Consider the following 22671-nt stretch of genomic DNA (forward strand, 5'->3'; position numbering starts at 1 on the left):
AAAATCTGATGTAAAAAATAGGATGTTGGAAACACTCAGGATCTGAGGAGAAATGAATCAAAAGTTTTACATTTGATTTCAGCTGGTGACCTTTCGTCAGCTTTGTCCATGTGGCAGCAGACCAGCAGAGTATTTCAGCATTTCCTAGGCTTTCTTACTGGATTGTAACAGCTACCGACAGCCATCATCAGCAGCCAGCAGTCCAGAAAAGATTATAATCAGTCAATTTCATTGATGAAGGAAGGAGAATTTTGTTTTGTAGGATCACTGTTATAATTAAAAAGAATTCTGCCAGACTAGCGTGGATTTAATTTTGTATATCGTTTGGCTTTTTTCTGAATGGGATAGTTCCAAAAGGTCAGAACAAGTCGGCCTGCACCAGATACACATAAGCTCCCTCGGCTGAGTGTAGTTACTTTGAAGCTTATCAGAGCAAATCAAAAAAAAATGCAGTTCATGGCACATGCTTGTGATCAAAAGCATACTTAGCTTGAAGTAAGTTATTCTTAAGAAAACACATCAATTAAAAAGTTAAATACTAGAAAACTATAGATTTACCATGTGCTGTCACAAACCTAAGTGTATACGGTATATGAAAGAACCATACCATTGATCTCTACTTCTTTGTTTGTCATAATTCTATTGGCTGACAGTGGACATAACTGTCAAATTCAATTGTTCAATAATTGATGGGGCCACAAATATAATGGTTTAATATGCCACATTATATTTGTAAAAACTGTACCTGGACATTTTCTTCAAAATAAATATTTTCTGCACAGAAGTGGCCCAATGTCCAAGTGTAAGGGCAAGTAAATGGCCTTCCAGTAATCACTTCCAGAAAACCTAGACAGTTGAGCTACCTTCCCAGAATACTGTGTAAAGTAACTTCAATTTAAAGGGCGGCACAGTGGGGTAGCTGGTAGAGCTGCTGCCTTACAGCGGCAGAGACTCAGGTTCAATCCTGACCTCAGGTGCTGACTGGGTGGAGTTTGTACATTCTCCCCGTGACTGCATGGGTTTCCTCCCACATCCCAAAGATGTGCGGGTTTGTAGGATAATTGGCCTCTGTAAATTACTCTCAGTGTGTAGGGAGTGGATGAGAAAGTGGGATAACATAGAACTAGTGTGAACAGGTGATCAATGGTCGGTGTGAGTTAAGTGGGCCAAAGGGCCAGTTTCCATGCTGAATCTCTAAACTAAACTTCCAGGCCATATTTGTCTCCAGCAAGCTATATTCAGCCTGGGTGAATCTTGCAGCTTAGGGGGCCTGGTAATGTGGCAGGGGTATGATTTGTAGTACATAAGTACGTATTATCAACCAAATTTTTATACCAAATCATATAAGCATGTGACTTTGTATGTAGCAACTAACAAAATACCTCGAAAGTACTTTAGGGCCATATAATTACTTTTAAAGTAAAGCCATTGTTGTTATGCATGAAGCACAGTGGCCAAATTAACCACAGTAAGCTCCAGCAAGCAACCACGTAATAATGATCATATCAAACATTTAGAAATGACATTGTCCACTACGACAGACCCTCCTGCTCCTTGTCAAAATATTATCATGGAACTCAGAGGAAATAGCGCAGGAACAGGCTCTTCAGCCCAATGTTCTTGCCGATCATTATGCCACGTTAAACTAACCTCCTCTACCTGCATATGATCTATATCCTCCATTCCTGCCTATTCAAAAGCCTCCTAAAATCCACTTTTGTATCTGCTTCTACCACCACCATTGGCAGGGCATTCCAAGCACCCACCACTCTGTGGAAAACGATTTTGCCCCTCATACCTTAAAGCTATGCCCTCTAGTCCTTGACATTTCCACCCTGGGAAAAAGAGTCTGACAGTCTACCCTATCTACACCCCTCTTCATTTTATACATTTCTATCAGGTCTAACCCCAGCCTCTAACAATCCAGACAAAACAATATCTTCTAATCTAGGCAGCACTTGTGGTCAATTTCTTCTGCACCGTCTTCAAAGTTTCATATCTTTCCTCTGGTGAGGCAACCAGATCTGCACACACAATGTTCAGAACAGAATATTTTCTACACCCAAAACCTGAAAACCTTGCAAAAGGACAGTTCAGCATTGCCACTGGAGTGTTGGCCTAGAATCTTGTGCTCGAGACTCTGAAGTGAATCTTGGACTCACCATCTCTGACTATTGTACACACTGAGCTGCAGCAGAGAAACATTTTCACAGTAATTTTTAATGAAAAGAGCAGGAGAGGTGGTATCTTTACTGAGGAATTCCAGATCCTGAGCCCTAGAAAACATATTGACAGCATTAACTTTAAATGTTTTTATTTAGAACAAAATGTGTCGAGGTTCATTTTCCTTTCTCTACCCACTCACTAATGCTTTTGTGAGCAAATACTAAACAAATCACATTGTCCAGATTTCATCGGGTTGAGGCTCAAGAAAGAGATTTCTCTCAATTTCTCTCAACCCTAATAAACTTAATCAAAGATTCATAGATGTGAATGTTGGCGGTGATCAGGGCTGGGCTACACTGATAGAATTCCCAGTCAAGGTCAGGCTTTATAGATCGAGAAGGCATCTTTCATCCAATTCCTGCACTAAACCCATATCCTTCAAATACAGCAACATGGCTGGAACGGGAAGGAGGGGTAAACAAAAAGATCAGGGGGATGTTTTATTTAAGTAAATTAGTTCAGTTGTTACATGTTGCAAATGAATTAAATGTAAGTCACAATTGGATTGAGAAATGTTGGAAGTATTAAACAAATTAAAACACTTAAAGGTCATGCATGGTATGCTCACCAATTAGCCCCAGTGTTGCTATGCCTGCTGCTTTAGTTGTGAAAGAGAACCCAATAACAAACTGTTGTTTTCATGAGTGGGGATTAGTTTGTAACACATTTTATTGAAAATGGAATATTACAAATTATATTTTAAAGCAGTTTCTTTCTTTTTCATAAGCAAGTTATTATCAGAATTTGTAAAAAAGGTTATAAAAATAAATCAGACGAAAGTGACATAAAAATATAGGAATCATTTAAAGCAACAACTATTCATACATCACCACCCTGCAATGACTGCATTTTATCCACCATTTTTGTCCCTCTTCCATGCGATCTGCTGGAAAAGTGCAATCTGAATCACCTAACTATGAATCCGATAGTGCGAAATACCCCAGCAGAGTCGATTCCAACCTGTCTAAACCCAGTATCACGGTAAGTATCCTGATGGTAGCAAGGCAGCATTTAACGGCAGATGGCAGTGGCCTTTAGGCAACATCAGATATTCTGAGCTATTTGGCTTTAAAATGATTTTTACCAGAGGAAAAGGATTTGAGAGGCAGTTCACATTTTCTCACTTGAAAGGCTATCACCGTAGGTGGTCTGTCAGCATTTTACATCATAAATTCCTCTTTCCACATTTATAATGGACTTTGCCTAAACAGCCCAGTCATGCTCCCTGTCTAGTACACTGGCAGGGTGTGCAATCACACTGCGATGAGATCTATCATGAGTTTGAACAAAGTACAAAGAGGTGGGGGGGCTGATTGGCACATGCACTGATGGGTATATCCTGTGTCAATGTCCACCACTCTCTAACCCCACCGCACTTCGTCTCAACTTTGTGTGTACAATGGCTCAGAGAGATGCCATTTGTCCCTGCAGATAATCAATATTCTCTCTAATATCTGTGGACCTTGAATACCATTCATTCCTGATATTGGGATGGGTTCCTATGCAGTATCATCATTTCCTCCCATCACTTCTGCACCTTCACTGCCCCGACCAGTTCTGCTTCTTATCCATCTTGCGCTGAAGGTATCGAGCTCGAGCATCTGATATGGATGTCTCATCATTCCTCTTTTCCATCTTCCTCAGAGCATCTTCCAGAGCTTGTTCTGCAAGGGAGAGGGAAGGTAAAATACCTCAATTTAAATCTACAAAGCAGCACCATGCTTAGACAGCAAATAACTCTTTCAGTTCGGACATGTGCACACCTTGGAAGGTCAACACTTGTAAAAAATACCAACAATAAAGATTTCAGCCCTGTGCGCTGTTGGTGTAAAGCAGCGGATTCCCAAGATTGCTTGCTGTCCTGCACGTTAGTTGCTGTCACAAGGATGAAATCTCAAGGGTCTGGTTTTCCTCCCCAACTCTGGGCAAGGAAGGAAGGTGGAGGCAATGATGGGTGGGAGGGTGTGGGAATGGGATGGCCTGGTATCATTTGTGCTTTCAAGTGCTGCATGTGCATTGGTTACATGTGAATGATCACATATAAACAGTTAAACTGTTCAGGAATCATTACAATTACAAGTACAAGCAACAGAAAGGGCACGTGAAACCAAGCACCAATAGTTAGCACAGTGGCGCAGCTGGTGGAGCTGCTGCCTCACAGCACCAGAGATCCAGGTTTGAACCTGACCTTGTGTGCGCTGCCTGGGTGGAGTTTGCATGTTCTTCCTGTGACTGCGTACTTTCCTTCCAGATGCTCATGTTTCCACCCAAAGGTGCACAGGTTCGTAGGTTAAGAAGCCTCCGTAAATTGCCCATTATGTGAAGGTAGTGGATGAGAAAAAGGAATAACATAGAACTAGTGTGAAAGGGTAATCGATGGGCAGCGTGGACTCGGTGGGCTAAAGAGCCTGTTTCCACACAGTCTCTTTCAATAAAAAACCCCCAAAGGTCACAGTCTCAAGATAGGACAGAGGATGAGGAGGCAAAGACTCACCTGACACTCTCTTGGCCTGGTGTTTGTTTTGACTCTGTCCAGCCATATCTGTGGTCACCTCATTCCTCGCTACGCTACTCAGCTGGTACACATCAACTTCATGCAACTTGGGCAGCAGATCCTTCACCCACTCGTAACGAATCGGGCACATAGTCCGCATGTAAATCTTGGATGTGGCCATAACATCATGAAAGATAATCCAATCCAGCTGGGTCTCTTGATCAAACAGCTGCCAACAAAAAAACCACAGTGAATTTTTTTCTCCAAAATCTTTATCTTTAAGTCATTTTCTGCTTCCTACCTTTGTATCATGCAAGATTTTCAGGGGTAATTGCCCTAGAACATGACTTTTCTAAACTCCTGTAGATGTCAACCCAGAGAATCCTCCAATCTGGTCTCAAGCAATCCGCTAATTTCTTTGGTATCGGTGCCTTAAATTCACTGCCCTCTCTCTCCACCACTCCATAAAACCTAACTCTTGAATTGAGTGTTAGTTGTTTTGGTTTGATAATGCTCATAAAAAAGCAGTGAAATATTTCATGGGGCACAACACAATTTGCTGTTGGGTTGCCTTATCATTCATTGGGTGAAGGGCCCACTGAGGTGATAAAATGTTAGTCTAAACACTTCAAGCTTCGCCTGAGCCAGTGAGGTGCAAGAAGCGATGAGTTGTTTTTTTAAAAGAGAGATACAGTGCGGAAACAGGCCCTTCGGCCCACCGAGTCCGCGCAGCCCAGCGATTCCTGCACATTAACACTATCCTACACACACTAGGGACAATTTTTACATTTACCCAGTCAATTAACCTACTTACCTGTACGTCTTTGGATTGTGGGAGGAAACCGAAGATCTCGGAAAAAACCCACGCAGGTCACGGGGAGAACGTACAAACTCCGTACAGACGGCGCCCGTAGTCAGGATCAAACCTGAGTCTCCGGTTGCATTCGCTGTAAGACAGCAACTCTACCGCTGCGCCACCGTACCACCGAGTTCTATCTCTGATGACAGGTAGTCCCCGGATTACATAAGATCTCCATTACCGAAAATTGTTCCTCAGCTGTGTTCTCCGTAAATCAGAAACGCCCGTTTTCTATAACTACTCTTATCATATGGCTCTTGCTATAATTCAGATACAAGGAACTGCAGATACTAGAACGTTGAACAAAACACTCAGTGCTGATGGAATTCAGTGAGTCAGCATTATCATATCATATCATCATATCATATATATACAGCCGGAAACAGGCCTTTTCGGCCCTCCAAGTCCGTGCCGCCCAGTGATCCCCGTACATTAACACTATCCTACACCCACTAGGGACAATTTTTACATTTACCCAGCCAATTAACCTACATACCTGTACGTCTTTGGAGTGTGGGAGGAAACCGAAGATCTCGGAGAAAACCCACGCAGGTCACGGGGAGAACGTACAAACTCCTTACAGTGCAGCACCCGTAGTCAGGATCGAACCTGAGTCCCCGGCGCTGCATTCGCTGTAAAGCAGCAACTCTACCGCTGCGCTACCGTGCCGCCCTGTGGGAGGGGGAGGGGGTGGGGTCAGTGTTACCTAATATTGGAGAATTCAATGTTCTGACTGTTGGTTTGTGAGGTACCGAAGCTGAATATGAAGTGCTGTTATTCTTGTTATTAGATATCAAATATTCACCCTGATACTACCTGTAATAAATTAATGGTATACTGAATGTAGCCATTATTCAATACTGTACCTTAAACATTTTGTTACTATCTTGAACAAATCTTTAAAACGTTTGATAGTAGTTGTGTAATGTTGGATTTCCATACATCAGGACATCTGTCACCTAGAGAGACCCTGTAGTCCATAGACTGGTGCAGCGACATCACGGTACTGTCTAACTTCTGTTCCCCCAATCTAGAATGTTTCTTTATAAACTGCAAACCCTTTTATTCTCCGAGGGAATTTTCCTCTTTTATTCTCACTGGAGTTTACATCCCCCCCCCACAAGCCTGCGTACGTGAGGCTCAAATGCAACTCGCTGACCAGGTATTGAGGGTTAGTAAGTGACTTCCCGGATTCCATGGTCATTGTTTTGGGGAACTTTAACACGGCTAACCTCAGTCATGAGCTCCCAAAGTACAGACTTCATGCTACCTTCCCCACCAGAGGGGAGAGAACACTTGATCACTGTTACAGTTCAATCAAGAACGCATATCGCTCCTTTTTCCCGGGTGGCTCTGGGTCTCTATGATCATTGTTTAGTTCACTTTATTCCGACCTACAGGCAGAAACTAAAATCTGCTAAGCCTGTGGTCAGAACAACGAAAAGGGGGACAAGCGAGGGCATTGAAAAACTACAGTCCTGCTTTGACTGCACTGATTGGAATGTGTTCGCGGAAGCAACCGCAAGCCTCGATGACTACACAGACACTGTGACATCTTATGTCAGATTTTGTGAGGACGGTTGCATTCCCACTAAGACCCTGATCTGGTTCAACAACGACAAGCCCTGCTTCACAGCAGAACTCAGACAGCTCCGCCAGTCAAAAGATGAGGCCTACAGGAGCGGGGATGCAGACCTTTACAGGCAGGCCAAGTACAAACTGAGAAGAGGAATCAGAGCTGCCAAGGAAAGGTACTCTGAGAAGCTGAGGAGCAAGTTCTCAGCTAAAGACTATTCTTCAGTTTGGAAGGGCTTGCAAGAAATCACCAGCTACAAGAGGAAACTTATCCTTGGGCAATCGTCAGCTGACCAACAACCTGAACGAGTTCTACTGCAGGTTCAAGAAACAAAAACATAACCCTGGGACCCCCTTCCCATCCCCAATCACCACTTCACACCAACTCACAGCCTGACTCCGTTCTGCAAAGACTGGACCCTTCTCCACCCACTCCTCCCCAATCACTTCACGCGTACTAACAGACTGACTCCAGTCTGCAAAGACTGGCCCCTTCCCCCCCCCCCCCACCCCTCTGCAATCACCACTTCACACCCCCTTACAGCCTAACTCCAGTCTGCAAAGACTGGGCCCTCGTCCATTACACACCCCCTCCTTGCTGCTCAACGTCAGTCTGGCCACTTCTCCATCTCCAACAATAGAAATTGAGGAGGTGGAGAGGCTATTCAGGAGACAGAAAATCCGGAAATCTCCAGGACTGGACAATGTTTCCCCCTCTACCCCCAAGCTCTGTGCCGAACTGGCACCAGTCTACACAGACATTGTCAACCAGACCCTGCAAACCTGTACTGTCCCTGCCTGCTTCAAAGTCTCCACTATTGTCCCTGTACCCAAAAGGCAAGGATCACTGGTCTTAATGACTACAGGCCTGTCACACTTACCTCTGTAGTCATGAAGACTGTTGAAAGATTTGTGCTGGCCCAGCTGAAAAATATCACAAATCCCCTGCTGGACCCTGTGCAGTTTGCATACTGGGCCAATAGATCGGTGGATGACGCACTCAATTTAGGCCTGCACTTCATCCTCCAGCACCTAGACCGCAAGGGGACCTATGCCAGGATTTTGTTTGTGGACATTAGCTCTGCAGTTAACACCATTGTGCCAGAGATACTACACTCCAAACTTTCTCAGTAGACTGTGCCTGAACCCCTCTGTCAGTGGATCAACTTCCTGACAGACAGGAAGCAGCATGTGAGGCTGGGAAAGCACATCTCGGACCCGCAGACCCTCAGCGTAGGAGCACCGCAAGGCTGCGTATTCTCCCCTCTCCTTTACTCTTTCTACACCAACGACTGCACCTCCACAGACTCCTCTGTCAAGCTTCTCAAGTTTGTGGATGACACAACCCTGATTGGACTGATCCAGGATAAGGAGGAAGCTGCCAACAGACAGGAAATGAAACAGCTGGCGTCCTGGTGCCATCGCAACAACCTGGAGCTCAATGCGCTTAAGACAGTGGAACTGATTGCAGACTTTAGGAGAGCTTCCCCTCCCCTCCCCCCTGTCACCATCAACAACACCACAGTCACATCTGTGGAGTCATTTAAGTTTCTTGGAACCATCATCTCCAAGGACTTTAAATGGGGGGCCACCAACGACTCCACAGTCAAAAAGGCCTAACAGAGGATGTACTTCCTGTAGCAGATGAGGAAACACAATCTGCCACAGGCAATGATGGTCCAATTCTATATTGCCATCGTAGAGTCCATCCTCACCTTCTCCATCATGGTCTGGTTTGGCTCAGCCACCAAGCGCGACATCCGGAGGCTGCAACGAATTGTTCGATCAGCTGAGAAGGTTGTTGGCTGCAACCTTCCCCCCATTGATGAACTGTACACTGCAAGGGCCAGGAAGCAAGCGGGTAAGATTATCTCTGGCCCCTCTCACCCTGGCCACAAACTCTTTGAAGCACTTCCCTCTGGCAGGCGGCTCCAGACTGTCAAAGCAGACACAGCCCGAGACATAAAAACAGATTTTTTTCCGCGAGTAGTAGCTCTACTCAATAACCAAAAGTCTGTCGTCTCTATTTACTCTGATTTATTTCACTCGCATGTTTAAACCGTAATGTTGTATTCTTTAATGTTTCAATGTTTTATGCTTTATTCTTAATTATTTACTGTATGTTCGTGTTGTTATTTGCGAGCGGAGCACCAAGGCACATTCCTTATATGTGTACATACTTGGCCAATAAACCTATTCATTCATTCATAGTGGGAGAGCCTCAGGTTTAGCGGAGAATATTAAACACCTATGCATCACCTGCTGTAAAATATGCAAGGAGAAATTAGATTACAAATAAATGCTGCAGCAAGGTACATACCACGGAGGATGGGTGAATGTGAACAACAGATCCATGACCATCCATTGTGTGAAAAGTTTTACCGACAGATCTGCAAAGAAATAAGTTACATGGTTTTAACAAAAACAATAGGAGATCCATCAACAGAGAAAATTCATGCACAGGGAGATCTGAATCAATGATCAAACTCCGAAGTTTGATTGATTGATTGATTTGATCGATGATGTTGATGAGATTGATGATTTGATTGATGATTGATAATTGATGGATGTGATTGATGATTTCATTGATGATTTGATTGATAATTTGATTGATGCTTTCTTTATCTGAGGCTTTATTAAAATGCTTTGATGTGATTGATGCTTTGATTGAGATTGATGCATTGATTTGATTGATTCTTTGATTGGTGACATTAATGCAATGATTTGATTGATGTGATTGATGATTTGATTGATGTGCATGATGATTTGAATGATGTGTTTGAGTTTGAGTGTAGTTTATTGTTACGTGTTCAGTGAAAAGCTTTTATGTGCTAACCAGTCAGCAGAAAGACAATACGTGATTATAATCAAACCATCCAGTGTACAGATACATGATAAAGGGAATGATGTGAATAGTGCAAGATAAAGCCTGTAAAGTCCGATCAAAGATAGACTGCGATGATTTAATTGATGTGCTTGATGATTTGATTGATGTGTTTGATGATTTCATTGATAATTTGATGATGGATTTGATGGGTTGCTTGATTGAAAGATACGGCATGGAAATAGGCCCTTCGGCCCACGGAGTCCATGCCGACCATTGATGATTTGATTGATCTGTTCACACCAGTTCTATGTTCTCTCACTTCTACAACCACTCACTACACACTGTGAGCAATTTACTGAGGCCAATTAACCTACAAACCCATACGCCTTTCAGATGTGGAAAGAAACGTGTGCACCTGGAAGCAATCCAAGTTGTTGCAAATGATCACTGATGATGTCTTCCACCCCAGTGTACCAACCAGCTCCCATACAGTGAACAGCAGGCAGGTCCTTCTAAAGAAGCAAATGGTTCTGCTGTCAGTTTGACTCCTGCAACCACACAAGTCAAGCATTGTTTGTATACCAAGGCTCACTTAGCACCTTGACTATTGAAATGAACAATGCCCCCAACTTGCTTCCTGTAAGTATCCTGCACAAAATAAATTAGTTGGGTGGGACCACAGTAAAAACATGATACAGTTTAGCACCAGAATTCGGATAAGCCAATAACAGTAAGAGAGTTTCCACGCCTGAACTGCCACACTCGAGCTGAAATGGGCAGTAATGGCACTGACCGGACAAAATGAAAAACTGATACAGGTGACATCTCCTTTTTTGATGGAATCAAATAAAAAAATAAAAAAGGAGAACGAACAAAGATGTCAAGCTACAGTTATGGCAGGAGATTAGTTACCTTCTGGCCACATTGGAGAAGTACCCAGTACACAAACATCTCCTCATTAGCTCAGACCTGGAGCCAGTGTACGTCTCTGTGGGAAAGTCCTTTCTCTGCAAACAACAGGGAGATAACCCTTGCGTTATGTACAAAAGGATGAGGGGGGGGGGGGGGGAGAGGGAGAGAGAGATGCAGTGGAAAAAGTGGAAGAGGAAACATGCTTTTAAAATTGAAACTCAAGCAAATCTAGATTCTTGTGCACTCAGACCTGTTTCATTTTCTTGAGTATCTCTTGGAGCTGGGTCTCCACGCTAAACGCCGTCTTTATTGCCCGCCAGTGGATCCAGTATTTTCGGCACCAAGATGATGGGGAGTCACTGAGGACGAGGACCACAAATGTGAGTGCATGGGAGAACTGTGTCAGCCGACAACAGAAGTAACAGATCCCTAGCTTCCACAGAGTAAAGGCAGCATAACAAAAGTCAACAACTGCCACAGGAATTCTACCCATTGCTCATGTTTGCGATGCCAGACATTAAATATAGAGGCAATTCAGCCATTACTTGGGTCAGGGAGTCACATATCACCCATTTTAGTGACACAAGCTTATAATCTAACCGCCCATTACCAGTGCAGAAATGAGGAGGTGCTACACTGTCAGACCTGTTATGGTCATAGAAATACACAACGGAACAGGCACTTCAGCTCATCAAGTCCATGCCAAACATCAACCAAACATTGACACTATTCCCATTTATATATTCCTTACATTAAACTCATCAACTTCTTTCCAGATCTCACCACACACCCTTACATTTGGGGCAATTTACAACGATTGATTAACCTACCAACCTACATGTCTTTTGGATGTGGAAGGACACTGGAGCACCCAGAGGAAATTTGTGCAGTCAGACAGAAACATAAAAACAAGGGTGGCACAGTGGCATATCTGGTAGAGCCGCTGAATACCAGAGATCCGAGTTCGATCTAGATCTCGGGTGCTATCTGTGTGAAGTTTACATGTTTTCCCGGTTTCCTCCCACATCCCAAAGATGTGCCGGTTTGTCGGCTAATTAGCCTTTGTAAAATTGTCCCCAATGTGTAAAGAGTGGATGAGAAAGTGGGATAATTAGAACTAGTGTGAACAAGTAATCAATGGTCAGCCTGGACTCAGTGAGCCAAAGGGCCTGTTTCCATGCTGTATTTCTGGAACAGTACAGCAAAGGAACAGGCTCTTCAGTCCAGTCTGAAGAAGGGTCTCGACCGGAAACGTCACCCATTCCTTCTATCCTGAGATGCAGCCGGTCCTATTGAGTTACTCCAGCATTTTGTGTCTCTCTTCAGTCCAACATGTCTGCACTGACGATAACCAATTTAAACTAATCCCATTTGCCCGCACATCCCTCTATTTCCTGCCTGATCGAATATCTATTTAAATGCCTCTTAAACATTCCTATCATATCTGCTTCTACCACCTCCCCTGGCAATGTGTTCTAGGCCCCTACCATTCTCAGTGTGAAAAAAAACCTGCCTTCCAAATCACTGTTAAACTTTCCCCATCTCACCTTAAACCGATGCCCTCCAGTACATGACATTTCCAATCTGGGAAAAAGAGTCTATCTACACTGCCTATGGCTCTCATAATTTAATACTTTTATACACTTTTATTAAGTCACATGGAGAACGTGCAAACAGACAACATCTGAAATCTGGTGAACCCAGGTGCCTGGTGCTCTGAGGCAACGGTTCTACCAGCTGTGCCATTGTATCTTTCAAATGAGACATTAAACTGGAGCTGCTGCATTGACAGTCAGTCTTCATAACAGTAACAAAATTTTAAAACTATTTCATTCTACGATAGTGTCACATTGTGGAAAGCTGCTTTACAAATAAGTATTGACTTTCTCTCCCCAATGAAAGGTCATAGAGTCATACAGCACAAAAATAGGCCCTTAGCCGCATCCCATCTATGCTAACCAAGATGCCCCCTCCACGTTATTCCCACTTGCCTGGCCCACATCCCTCAAAACCTCTCCCATCCATGTACCTGTCCAACACAAAACGTTGTCTGTCCATTTCCTATTTCTACACATGCCGCCTGATCTGCTGGGTCTCCAACAGATTGTTTTTTTTGTTCCAGATTCCAGCACCTCTTACTTTCAACCTTGGCAAGTCTTTGACCTCCAAGAGAGCAACACAGTTTAGAGTAGGCTCCCTAACTCTGACATTTCCCAGTCCAGAGCTTTTAAACATGCCCAAGATAACGCACATCGCTGAGTACTTCTTCCCTCCCCTGAGTGGCTATACCTTGCCTTGCATTTCTCGAAGATGCTGAGTAATGTCAAAAAGTCGTTGCTGCCTCCTGCTTCCTGAGCCAGCTCCTGGTGCCTCAGCTCAGCTTCCTTCTGCTTGTCCGGGTTCCCTGTCGGAACAAAGCTTTGGAACTCAGCAGTTGCCATTTCAACACCTCATTCCATCCCAGCATGTTTTTCTTGCACCCCTACTGCCTTCTTTTCCCCTGCCAACTATCCCATTCTTCCCCCTATGACTCTGCACACAGCCAGTGAAGACCGCACCCCAGCCCTCTTGAGATGAACCACCCACAAGCCGGCCTGGGGGTACCACAGTAACTCTCAGGCCTCCTCTTTTTGAATCTTGAGCACATCACCTCTTCCTGAAGCCTCCTCCTGTTTGCAGCCTTGTAGAGATTCCCAGTACACCCATATCGTCTTCCTTCCATCCCATCCCAGGGTAATGGACAGTTACCATTTTTACAGACAATTTAGTCCTTAAGTACACAAAACTCACCCAATATGGTAAGAGCACCTTCACAGTGTTCACAGTGTTGTAATGAATGGAATCAAAAGCACATAAGATTGATGAGAAAGAACACTTGCTAAAAGGGGGGAAGGTTTGGAAGCTAGTTCTGGGAAGGAACATGTGCACATACGTCAGACTTTTGAAATGTAATCACATAATCAGAGTCCAGCCGTATGTGGGAGTATATGTAAATTAGGCAGTTGGAACCCAGGAACGGTTAGTTTCTTCCCAGCTGTTATCAGGCAATTGACCCATCCTCTCACCAGCTAGTGCGGTCCTCTTCCCATCTACCTCATTGGAGACCAGTGGAACTATCTTTAATCAGACTTTACCCTTTATCTGTGCACTGTGCATGGCTTGGTTGTAATCATGGATAGTCTTTTCTTTGACTGGAAGGCACGCAACAAAAAACTTTTCACTACACCTCAGTACACATGACAATAATAAACTAAACTAAACTTGGAGTAGAAGTAGGCATCGGCAGGGACTGGTCATTTAGCTCAGAGCTACCTTTCTGCACTATCCCCAATCCATTGATTCTCTTAAGATCCAAAAACCTCCAGTTTTAATGTACCAGAGCCCCCAAAGGCCTCTTTCCCATAGAATTCTGAAGACCCATTACTGCCTGGGTAAAGAAAATTATTTCTCATCTCTGCCCTAAATGGCTAAATCCTTATTTTGAGACAGTGACCCATGGTTCTAGAACACCCATACCCAGGGGAAACATTAACTCCTCATCGACCCTGTCAAGCCCCAGAAGAATTTTCTCTGCAGGACCCTCCAATGTTCACTGACGGTCTCCTGCTGCCATTGTGGTGGCCATTCTTCACACAGGAATCAAGTTATGAAATCCCAAAGGGATGTTTAAACGTAGCAGTGCAGCCAAACCTTACCTGAACCTGTCCACTCCCCAACACTAGCACTTTTGTCATTAGAGACTGGGCTGATAAAGTTCCCTACTTTCTGAACCAAGGAACTGAGAATAATTGTTGCAGCTCAGCACAGTGTGTGCAGTTGATCGACTGTAATTGGAACCTTAAAGCAACTGGCCCATTCCTTCTCTCCAGAGATGCTGCCTGTCCCGCTGAGTTACTCCAGCATTTTGTGTCTACCTGGCACAAACAAAAGCCTGATTGAAATAAATAATGTATATTGAACTAATGCAATATATCAAGTTGCCGTCATACTAAACAATGGTTGGACTGTCACACAAATCCTGTGGGTCAGTATTTCAAGCCCTACTCCAAAGACTTGGCACTCTAATCTGGAGCGACAAAGAGAACACCCAAGAACAAATGAGCTGTAGAAAGTGGTGGACATTGTCCAGTCCATTACGGGTATGACCTTCCCACCATCAAAGGAAGTGCTGCCTCTAAAATGCACCTAAAATCAAAGACCCACATCACCCTGGCCATGCTCTCATTTCGCTGCTACCCTTGGGAAGGTGATGCTGGGGAACCGTGACCTCCAGGTTTAAGAACAGCATCGTCCTATCAATAATGAAGCTCTTGAACCACCCCGCGCAACCTTATCCAATCAGATAGATTTTATTTTTTAAATATTCAAGATAAAGCAGAGCTACACAAATCTGCTCTGGGCTACACTCCCTCTCAACCAAGATGACCAGAGCAGATTTAATGGCCATCTGTCACATTGCTGTGAGAACCTGCCAAGTGTAAAATGGCTGTCACCTTCACTCCTGTGACATTCACTGGGAGGTGCACTGGGAGCACATGGGAAGGGGCTGGACAAACTATTTCAAGACCCCCGCCATCCCCTGTCCCGCTCTTACCTGGGCGAATGAACACATTTTCTACAGAGAGCATCGCAGCCACTGGAAGCAAAAGGCACTCACAGCCCACCGCTGCGGCTTTTATCAGAGCCCGCGTCAAAGATGGTGGGAGGGGAAGCTCCACCATCAGCCGCCCGAGTTTGGTCACGTTACCTGCCCTATGAGAAGGAAGTAGAAAGAAATGACCCGCAAAGTCTATGCAAACCACGGCTTTATCAGCCCTCCCTGGTGGTTCAAGAACCTTTGACACCACAGTGAAGATAACAATGGTAGTCCACCTGGTTAATATTCACTGCCCAAATCACTTGGGCATTATTATATAGCTGTTCATGGGAGTTTGCTGATGGCAGTTTGCCTACTTAAGAGTCATAAAGCATGAAAGGCCCTTCGGCCCAACTCGTCCATTTCAACCAAGAAGCCCCATCTAAGCTAGGCCCATTTGCCTTTGTTTAGCTCATATCTAAAGCTTTCCTTTATGACTCTCTATCTTGGGGAGGCTTCTTGTTAAAGCAATCAAATTATCATTTTGGCAGTGCATTTTACGTCAGAGTCAGCGGCTGTGGGTTTGACTCCAACTCCTGGACACTCCCAGTGCAGTGCTAAGGAACTGCCACATTATTAGACGTTCAGCTTTCTGATAAATTGTCAAACCAACCAGATTACTGTCACTCACCTGTCAATGGCGTCATTCTGGTAAAGCTGTTTCAGCGCCTCCAAGATGTGTCTCTCCTCTGGGCTATCCACATATGGGAACCTGGGGAATAATCAAAAACAAATCTCAACTTAGTAGAGGAATATTGCACAACTTACTCTGGTGTTGGAGTCAGTGAGGGACTGGTCTGCTGATGACCAAATCGGGAAGGTTCACTTAATCTGCACAGGCTATTTACTTGAGCTTACATCTCCCTCTCTGCTGGTGGAGAGCAGTTTAGTTTAGAGATACGGCATAGAAACAGACCCTTCGGCCCATCGAGTCCACGGTCACCATCAATCACCCATTCGCATTAATTCAATGTTATCATCCCTTTGCATCCACTCCCTGCACACTAGGGGCAGTTTACAGAGGTCAACAAACCTGCATGCCTTTGGGATGTGGGAGGACATCGGAGCACCCAGATTAAATGCATGTGGTCACAGGGAGAACGTCCAAATTCCACAAAGACAGCACCCGAGGTCACGATCGAACTTGGGTCTCTGAAGCTGTGAGGCAGTGGCTCTACCAGCTGCACCTCTGTGCCTTCCTGTCTCCAGATTCATCTGTCAAATGGATACTAGTCAATTCTCTGTAGCAAGCAGAGTGCCTCAGCATAGAAGCCAAACGATTGGGTCACTTTGCCAACCTGTTGGGATAGACCTTCCTTTGTTTGGTCTGGACAATCATTCCAGCCAATGGGCAGATCAATCAGAGCAGGGCATTTACTAAGGCTTAGCAGTGGCAATATGTGTGCATTTCCCCATTTGGTGTCAGGTTTTCACCCGAGTAGTCTGAAGAGGAGTACTGATCCAAAACATTGGCCTGTCCATTCCCTCCACAGATGCTTCCTGACCTGCTGGAGTTCCTCCAACACTTTGTGTTTTTGCTCAAGATTCCAGAACCTACAGTTCCTCATGTCTCCATCTTTTCACCCATTTAATTCCACAGGTCCCTTGATGATTTTCCCAAACCATGACTCCAAATTAGCCCTTGCCCAGTAGGACACCGTTCAGGCAACCCCAAGCCGATGCGGACTGTCAAGCCTCAGAGCGTTAAGCCACAGGATTAGAAACTGTAACGAGCGACTAAGAAACTGCAGCCTCTCAAAAACTGAACTACTCTTGGAAAATGCAAGCAAGCAGATCAAGCAACGGTGATGAAGTATCTGCAGGAGAGTTGATTCAGATGGGAATATTCCCCTCCCTTGAGGAAATCGATGTATGCAGTGAAGCAGAAGACAGCTCACAAGCTCACTACACTACACCGTAACCTGCCCAAAAGGCAAAGCCATGGGTGGGAAGTGCTCACAAAGCAAAGGAAAAGCAGTTTTTGGCAGCACTGAAACTTTGCTGTTTTCTTTGAAGAGAAGGGAACTCACTTTCTACCAATGCTGTGATGTAAAAGAAGCTCAAAAAATAATGTGAGTTTGTGTCCTGGCAATGTAATAAGTGCGGCACAGTGGTGCAGCTAGTAGAGCCGCTACCGCACCATGACACAGACTGGGTTCGATCCTGACCTTCGGTTCTGTTTACGTGGAGTTTGCCTGAAAGTTGGACAACATCGAACTAGTGTGAATGGGTGATCGATGGTCGACGTGGACATGGTGGGCCAATGGACATGTTTTTAAGCTGTACCTTTCAATTAATCAAAAATGATGCTGGCACATTAGAAAATTGCAGTGAATGAAAAGCATTCACTGTCCCAAGCGCATGACCTCTACCATTACAAAGAGTAACAGTTGCAAGGCAATAGCATATCCTGCATGTTTCCCCCAAGTTGAAAACCATCCTGACTTGCAAATGCATCATTCCTTTGTCATTGTTGAGTTTATATCCTGGGAACTCTATCCTAAAAGCAGCATGAGAACAGCTTTACCAGAAGAATGATTGTGCTTCAAAGTGTGGAAGGGTACAGGTACTTCAGCTATAGTGCCATAGTTGCATTCCGAAGAAACCATGTGTTACAGAAAATCGCATTATAAAAACAATTGCGCCAATGGGGAAAAGGGGATTAGGTGCTGCAGAGTAGCAGACTCGCAATAACAAAGCCATTGTTCCCGCGGGATTTTCAATAATAAAGGTATTTATTTTGTTACTGCAGGCTAAAAATGCTAAAGGCTGTATGGTACATTGTTAATGGAATATTGGTACACAAGTATTCACCCATGCCTAGCAATCTAGGTGCAAGATAATATCCCTTATCTTTGTGGAAGGTAGTTAAAGAGCAGAGATTGTGTCTGGACCATGTTACCCAATCACGTTGTTCACACCAAGGCACTTCAGGGTGAGGATGACCGACGTGAGACTAGCTCTCTGGATCTCCGGGACCATGTGATCTGGCATGCACCTCTCCCAGAATTCTTTGCTGTAGATCCTGTAGCATTTTCCAGCAGACGTTCGTCCAGCTCTTCCAGTTCGCTGCGTGGCTTCACTTCTGCAGGAGACAACAGAAGGTGGTTTGCCTTGAACTGGAATAAAACCTTTGTGCCTCAAGACAAAAACTTCAACTGTGCTGAAGATGAGACAGTATTTTTAAATTTTCCAGACACAAAAAACTGTAGATGCTGGAATCTTGAGTAAAACACAAAGTGATGGAGGAACTTCTTCCCATTATCAGGCTTCTGAATAGTCCTTACATAAGTTAGGGTACCGTGTGATTCACCTCTACCCCATTGCGGACATTGGACTTTGTGTATGGATCTGAGGCACTACAATACTGAGAACCATATTCTGTACTCTGCATCTTCCCCTTTTGCTCTATCTATTGTACTTGAGTTTGACTTTATTGGATTCATGTATAGCATTATCCGATTTGATTTGATAGCATGCAAAAAAAAGGTTTTCATTGTACCTCGGTGCACATGACAATAATACACTTAAACCTGAACTCAGTAGGTCAGGCAGCATCTGTGGAGGGAATGAAATGGCGATATTTCGGGTTAGGACGCTTCTCAAGTTTGAAGAAGAATTGTGACCCAAAACATCTATCTTTAAATTCCACGTGTTTCATGTACAGTGAATACACACAGGGTTTGATCCATTACATAAATATTCCAACAGGATGAATGGGAAGTGGGTTGATCAATAACGGTTCAGTTTAGGATTCAATAAGAATGCACAGAAGGGATTTGGTCTTGACACTTTCCAACAGGAATTGGGTGAAGGCTTGGGATGCCCTATGATCAGATTCCTGGGATCTGACTGGAATACTGAGTCTGCAACTGGTGGGTTTATTGAGAACCAATATTGTTTTTTAAACTCACTTTGAAATGGGAACAACCTCCAGTACATCGAGTCCAACATGTGGATTGTGATTCATCTGCTTCACGAAGCCACAATCTACAACATACCTGTGATGAAAGAGGCATGGGAAGCAATCATCAGCATCCTGCAGAAGCAGCCAGCAGTCAAAAAGTACAACACACATCGCCTGATGATACACAACTTGCAATAAACAGTTATCCAATTCTGCCAAATATTTTGCATATGTGTGAGCATTAAAACTTTCATTTCCTGATTTTTGCTCTGCTCCCAGCTGTACAATCGGAAGTGAAATTCTGGGGGGTTTCCACCTGAGGTGTATTTCCAACAGAGAGAACATGCTCTTTTATCTCACTGTCCACAACTCTTGGCTTCCTCTGAGTGCTTGCTGTCAATGAAGTACCTTCGAAACATGCTCACAAATTTGCTCACAAGCAGCTTCCACAGATAGGATTAAAAAAATAACTAATATAATAAATAATAACTAAATAATCACTTAAAATTATGTTGATTGAACGATAACTATTGGTCAGGATTATGAGGACAATTTTCTCACAATGCCAAGAAACCTTATCTAAATGATGTCAGATTAGGAAAAGTGGAGGTGCAAGGAGACCTGGGTGTCCTTGTATCTCAGTCACTGAAAGTAAGCATGCAGGTACAGCAGGCAGTAAAAGAAGCAAATGGCATGTTGACCTTCATAGCGAGAGGAATTGAGTATAGGAACAAGGAGGTCCAACTGCATTTGTACAGGGCCCTGGTGAGACCACACCTCAAGTAATGTGTGCAGTTTTGGTCTCCTAATTTGAGGAAGGACATTCTTGCTATTGAAGGAGTGCAGCATAGGTTCACCAGGATGGCAGGACTGACAAGATGATGAAAGAATGGATCGACTGGGCTTATATTCACTGGAATTTAGAAGGACGAGAGGAGATCTTATAGAAACATATAAAATTCTTACGGGTAGATGCAGGAAAAACGTTCCCGATGTTGGGGGAGGTCAGAACCAGGGGTCACCATTTAAAAAAACTTTTTCATCCAGAGAGTTGTGAATCTGTGGAATCTCTGCCACAGAAGGCAGTGGAGCCCAATTCACTTGATGTTTTCAAGAGAGTTAGATTTAGCTCTTAGGGGTAACGGAATCAGGGGATATGGGGAGAAAGCAGGAACGGAGTACTGATTTTGGAAAATGTTCACAGTATTTCGGTGGATGTGAAAATAATAAACCAAGACCAAGAGTTGGTAGACAGGGACGTGGTAACATTTTTCAAATATAAAATGGCACCTCTGGCATTTCTCAGTGTTGCACTGAGGTGTCTGACACAGTGTGTCCAGGTGGACTATGTGCAAAGATACTCTCCCTACTGATGGCTGCCCTAGCAATACTTAGCAAATCAAACCCTTGTCAAACTTATGATTAGAGTTCCGATAAATTATACAACCATTTTCTGCAAAAGGTTCAGTAGGAAAGATGCCACTCCGCAAATGAAGGTGGCACCTAGAGAGGCCGTTGCCAGAGACCCTGCTCCTTATCACTTGGGAACTGTGTTGATAATAGGACAAGTCATGGCAGAGAGTTCCTACTGGGGCCAAATACGCGTCAATGCTCGGTCTGGACGTATGCCGTTTCCCTGTGACTAAAAGAAAAAATCACATGGTGGCTGGGCACCACAAATCAGTCCCTTGGGAGAGAGCTCAAGATAAGAGCCTGATTAGGGACTGGCAATAACTCCTAGCTTGCACTTTCTTACCTTATTCTGTCAATAGTCAAAGAAGTGGCTGCTATATTAGTAGCAACAATGCATTTCCTGATGTGAGGTGGTGCAGGAAGGAAAACCTTTCTTTGCTGATCTGAAGGAAAGAAAACACTGCAAGGACTAAGATAAGAGAACAATGCATATTAATTAAAAGGGCGCTCTTACAGTTGGAAAAAAGTACCATTAGTTTAATCATTGGCCTGAAAGAGGCTGTCTGTGCAGAAATGGGAAATGTTATATTTTTCTTTTGAATCATCAAGCAATGATCAGTCAGCGAACAAAATGGTTATTTTCAGAGCAAAGCTCCATCTAACACAACCCATCTGCACAGATGCTGGAGTGTGTTTTTTTGCACCCAATGTTACCTGTTGACATAGAGCCATAGAGGGGCAGGATGAGCAATCCTTCAACCGATTCATCTCTCACATCATATTGATAATCAATGGATTCTCCTTTCTGGAAAAGCAAGTCACACGCCCGCTCAATCTCAGACTGCCCTGTACAAACAAAACACCACATTAGCCTCATTGCAAGCACGTGGACTCATCAGGCCAGAGTATAGGAGGTCATTCGGCCCATTGGGCCTGTGGCAGTGATGCACAATCTCACTGTCTGCACTTTCTATTATCCTGCAAACTATTCTTCCTCCAGCAACCACCCAACAACTTTATGAATGGAATCAACCGCATTTTTCCAGGTCGAAAGTTCAAATTCCCTGCTCTTAATTGAGGACATTTCTCATCCCTTTTGATCTTTTAGAAATGGTTTTACATTTGTGGCCTTTAGTAGTTGACAGGCTTCCTAAAGGGAAGAGCTTTTCCTCATCACAATTTGTCACAGAAAGACATAATGTTTTCACTAAACATCTCTAATCCAAGAAGTTGAGCACTGAATGTTATGATGTACAAGTTATGTTAAAAACATTACTAGTACAGTATAACTGTATAACTTTTTGGTATCTGCAAACGTCTGGTAAGGCTATTGTATATATATGATATGATATGATAGAAGTATATAAAATTATGAGAGGCATTGACAGGATAGGGTAAGAACCTTTTTCTCAGAATGGAAACGTTAAAGACCAGAGGGCATAGTTTTGCAGTGAAGAGAAAAAAAATGTAAAGGGGATGTGCAGGGCATGTTCTGTTTGACACAGAGAGTGGCAGGTGCCTGGAATGTGCTGCCGGAAGTGGTGGTGAAGTAATAATTATGTAAACTGGTAAGGTTATGTAAATAATAGCCTTACCAGATGTTTGCAGATCCCCAAAAGTTATACAGTTATACTGTACTAGTTATAGACAATAGACAATAGACAATAGGTGCAGGAGTAGGCCATTCAGCCCATCGAGCCAGCACCGCCATTCAATGCGATCATGGCTGATCACTCTCAATCAGTACCCCGTTCCTGCCTTCTCCCCATACCCCCTCACTCCGCTATCCTTAAGAGCTCTATCCAGCTCTCTCTTGAAAGCA

The 22671-nt window shown here is 43.9% G+C and overlaps 1 protein-coding gene across 4 annotated transcripts in view; it reads right to left on the bottom strand.

Moving 5' to 3' along the window:
• dhx40 (DEAH (Asp-Glu-Ala-His) box polypeptide 40) overlaps positions 1–22671 on the bottom strand; it is a 34025-nt gene that overhangs the window by 1944 nt on the left and 9410 nt on the right. The window contains exons 6-18 of one of the 4 annotated variants that reach the window (XM_078422275.1): positions 21564–21695; positions 21193–21292; positions 19444–19530; positions 18432–18614; positions 16161–16241; positions 15488–15645; positions 13183–13297; positions 11144–11252; positions 10894–10988; positions 9475–9544; positions 4721–4949; positions 3764–3890; positions 1855–2276 (exon numbers count right to left, since the gene is read on the bottom strand). In XM_078422275.1, the coding sequence (XP_078278401.1) occupies positions 3766–3890; positions 4721–4949; positions 9475–9544; positions 10894–10988; positions 11144–11252; positions 13183–13297; positions 15488–15645; positions 16161–16241; positions 18432–18614; positions 19444–19530; positions 21193–21292; positions 21564–21695 (1484 nt within the window). In that variant the 3' untranslated portion in view covers positions 1855–2276; positions 3764–3765. Of the gene's footprint in view, positions 1–1854; positions 2277–2336; positions 3891–4720; positions 4950–9474; positions 9545–10893; positions 10989–11143; positions 11253–13182; positions 13298–15487; positions 15646–16160; positions 16242–18431; positions 18615–19443; positions 19531–21192; positions 21293–21563; positions 21696–22671 lie in introns of those variants that run through there. The other 3 variants (XM_078422274.1, XM_078422273.1, XM_078422276.1) reach the window with 3 other exon arrangements.

Source organism: Rhinoraja longicauda, chromosome 26, assembly GCF_053455715.1.
Source record: "Rhinoraja longicauda isolate Sanriku21f chromosome 26, sRhiLon1.1, whole genome shotgun sequence".
NCBI classification, from domain to species: Eukaryota; Metazoa; Chordata; class Chondrichthyes; order Rajiformes; family Arhynchobatidae; genus Rhinoraja; species Rhinoraja longicauda.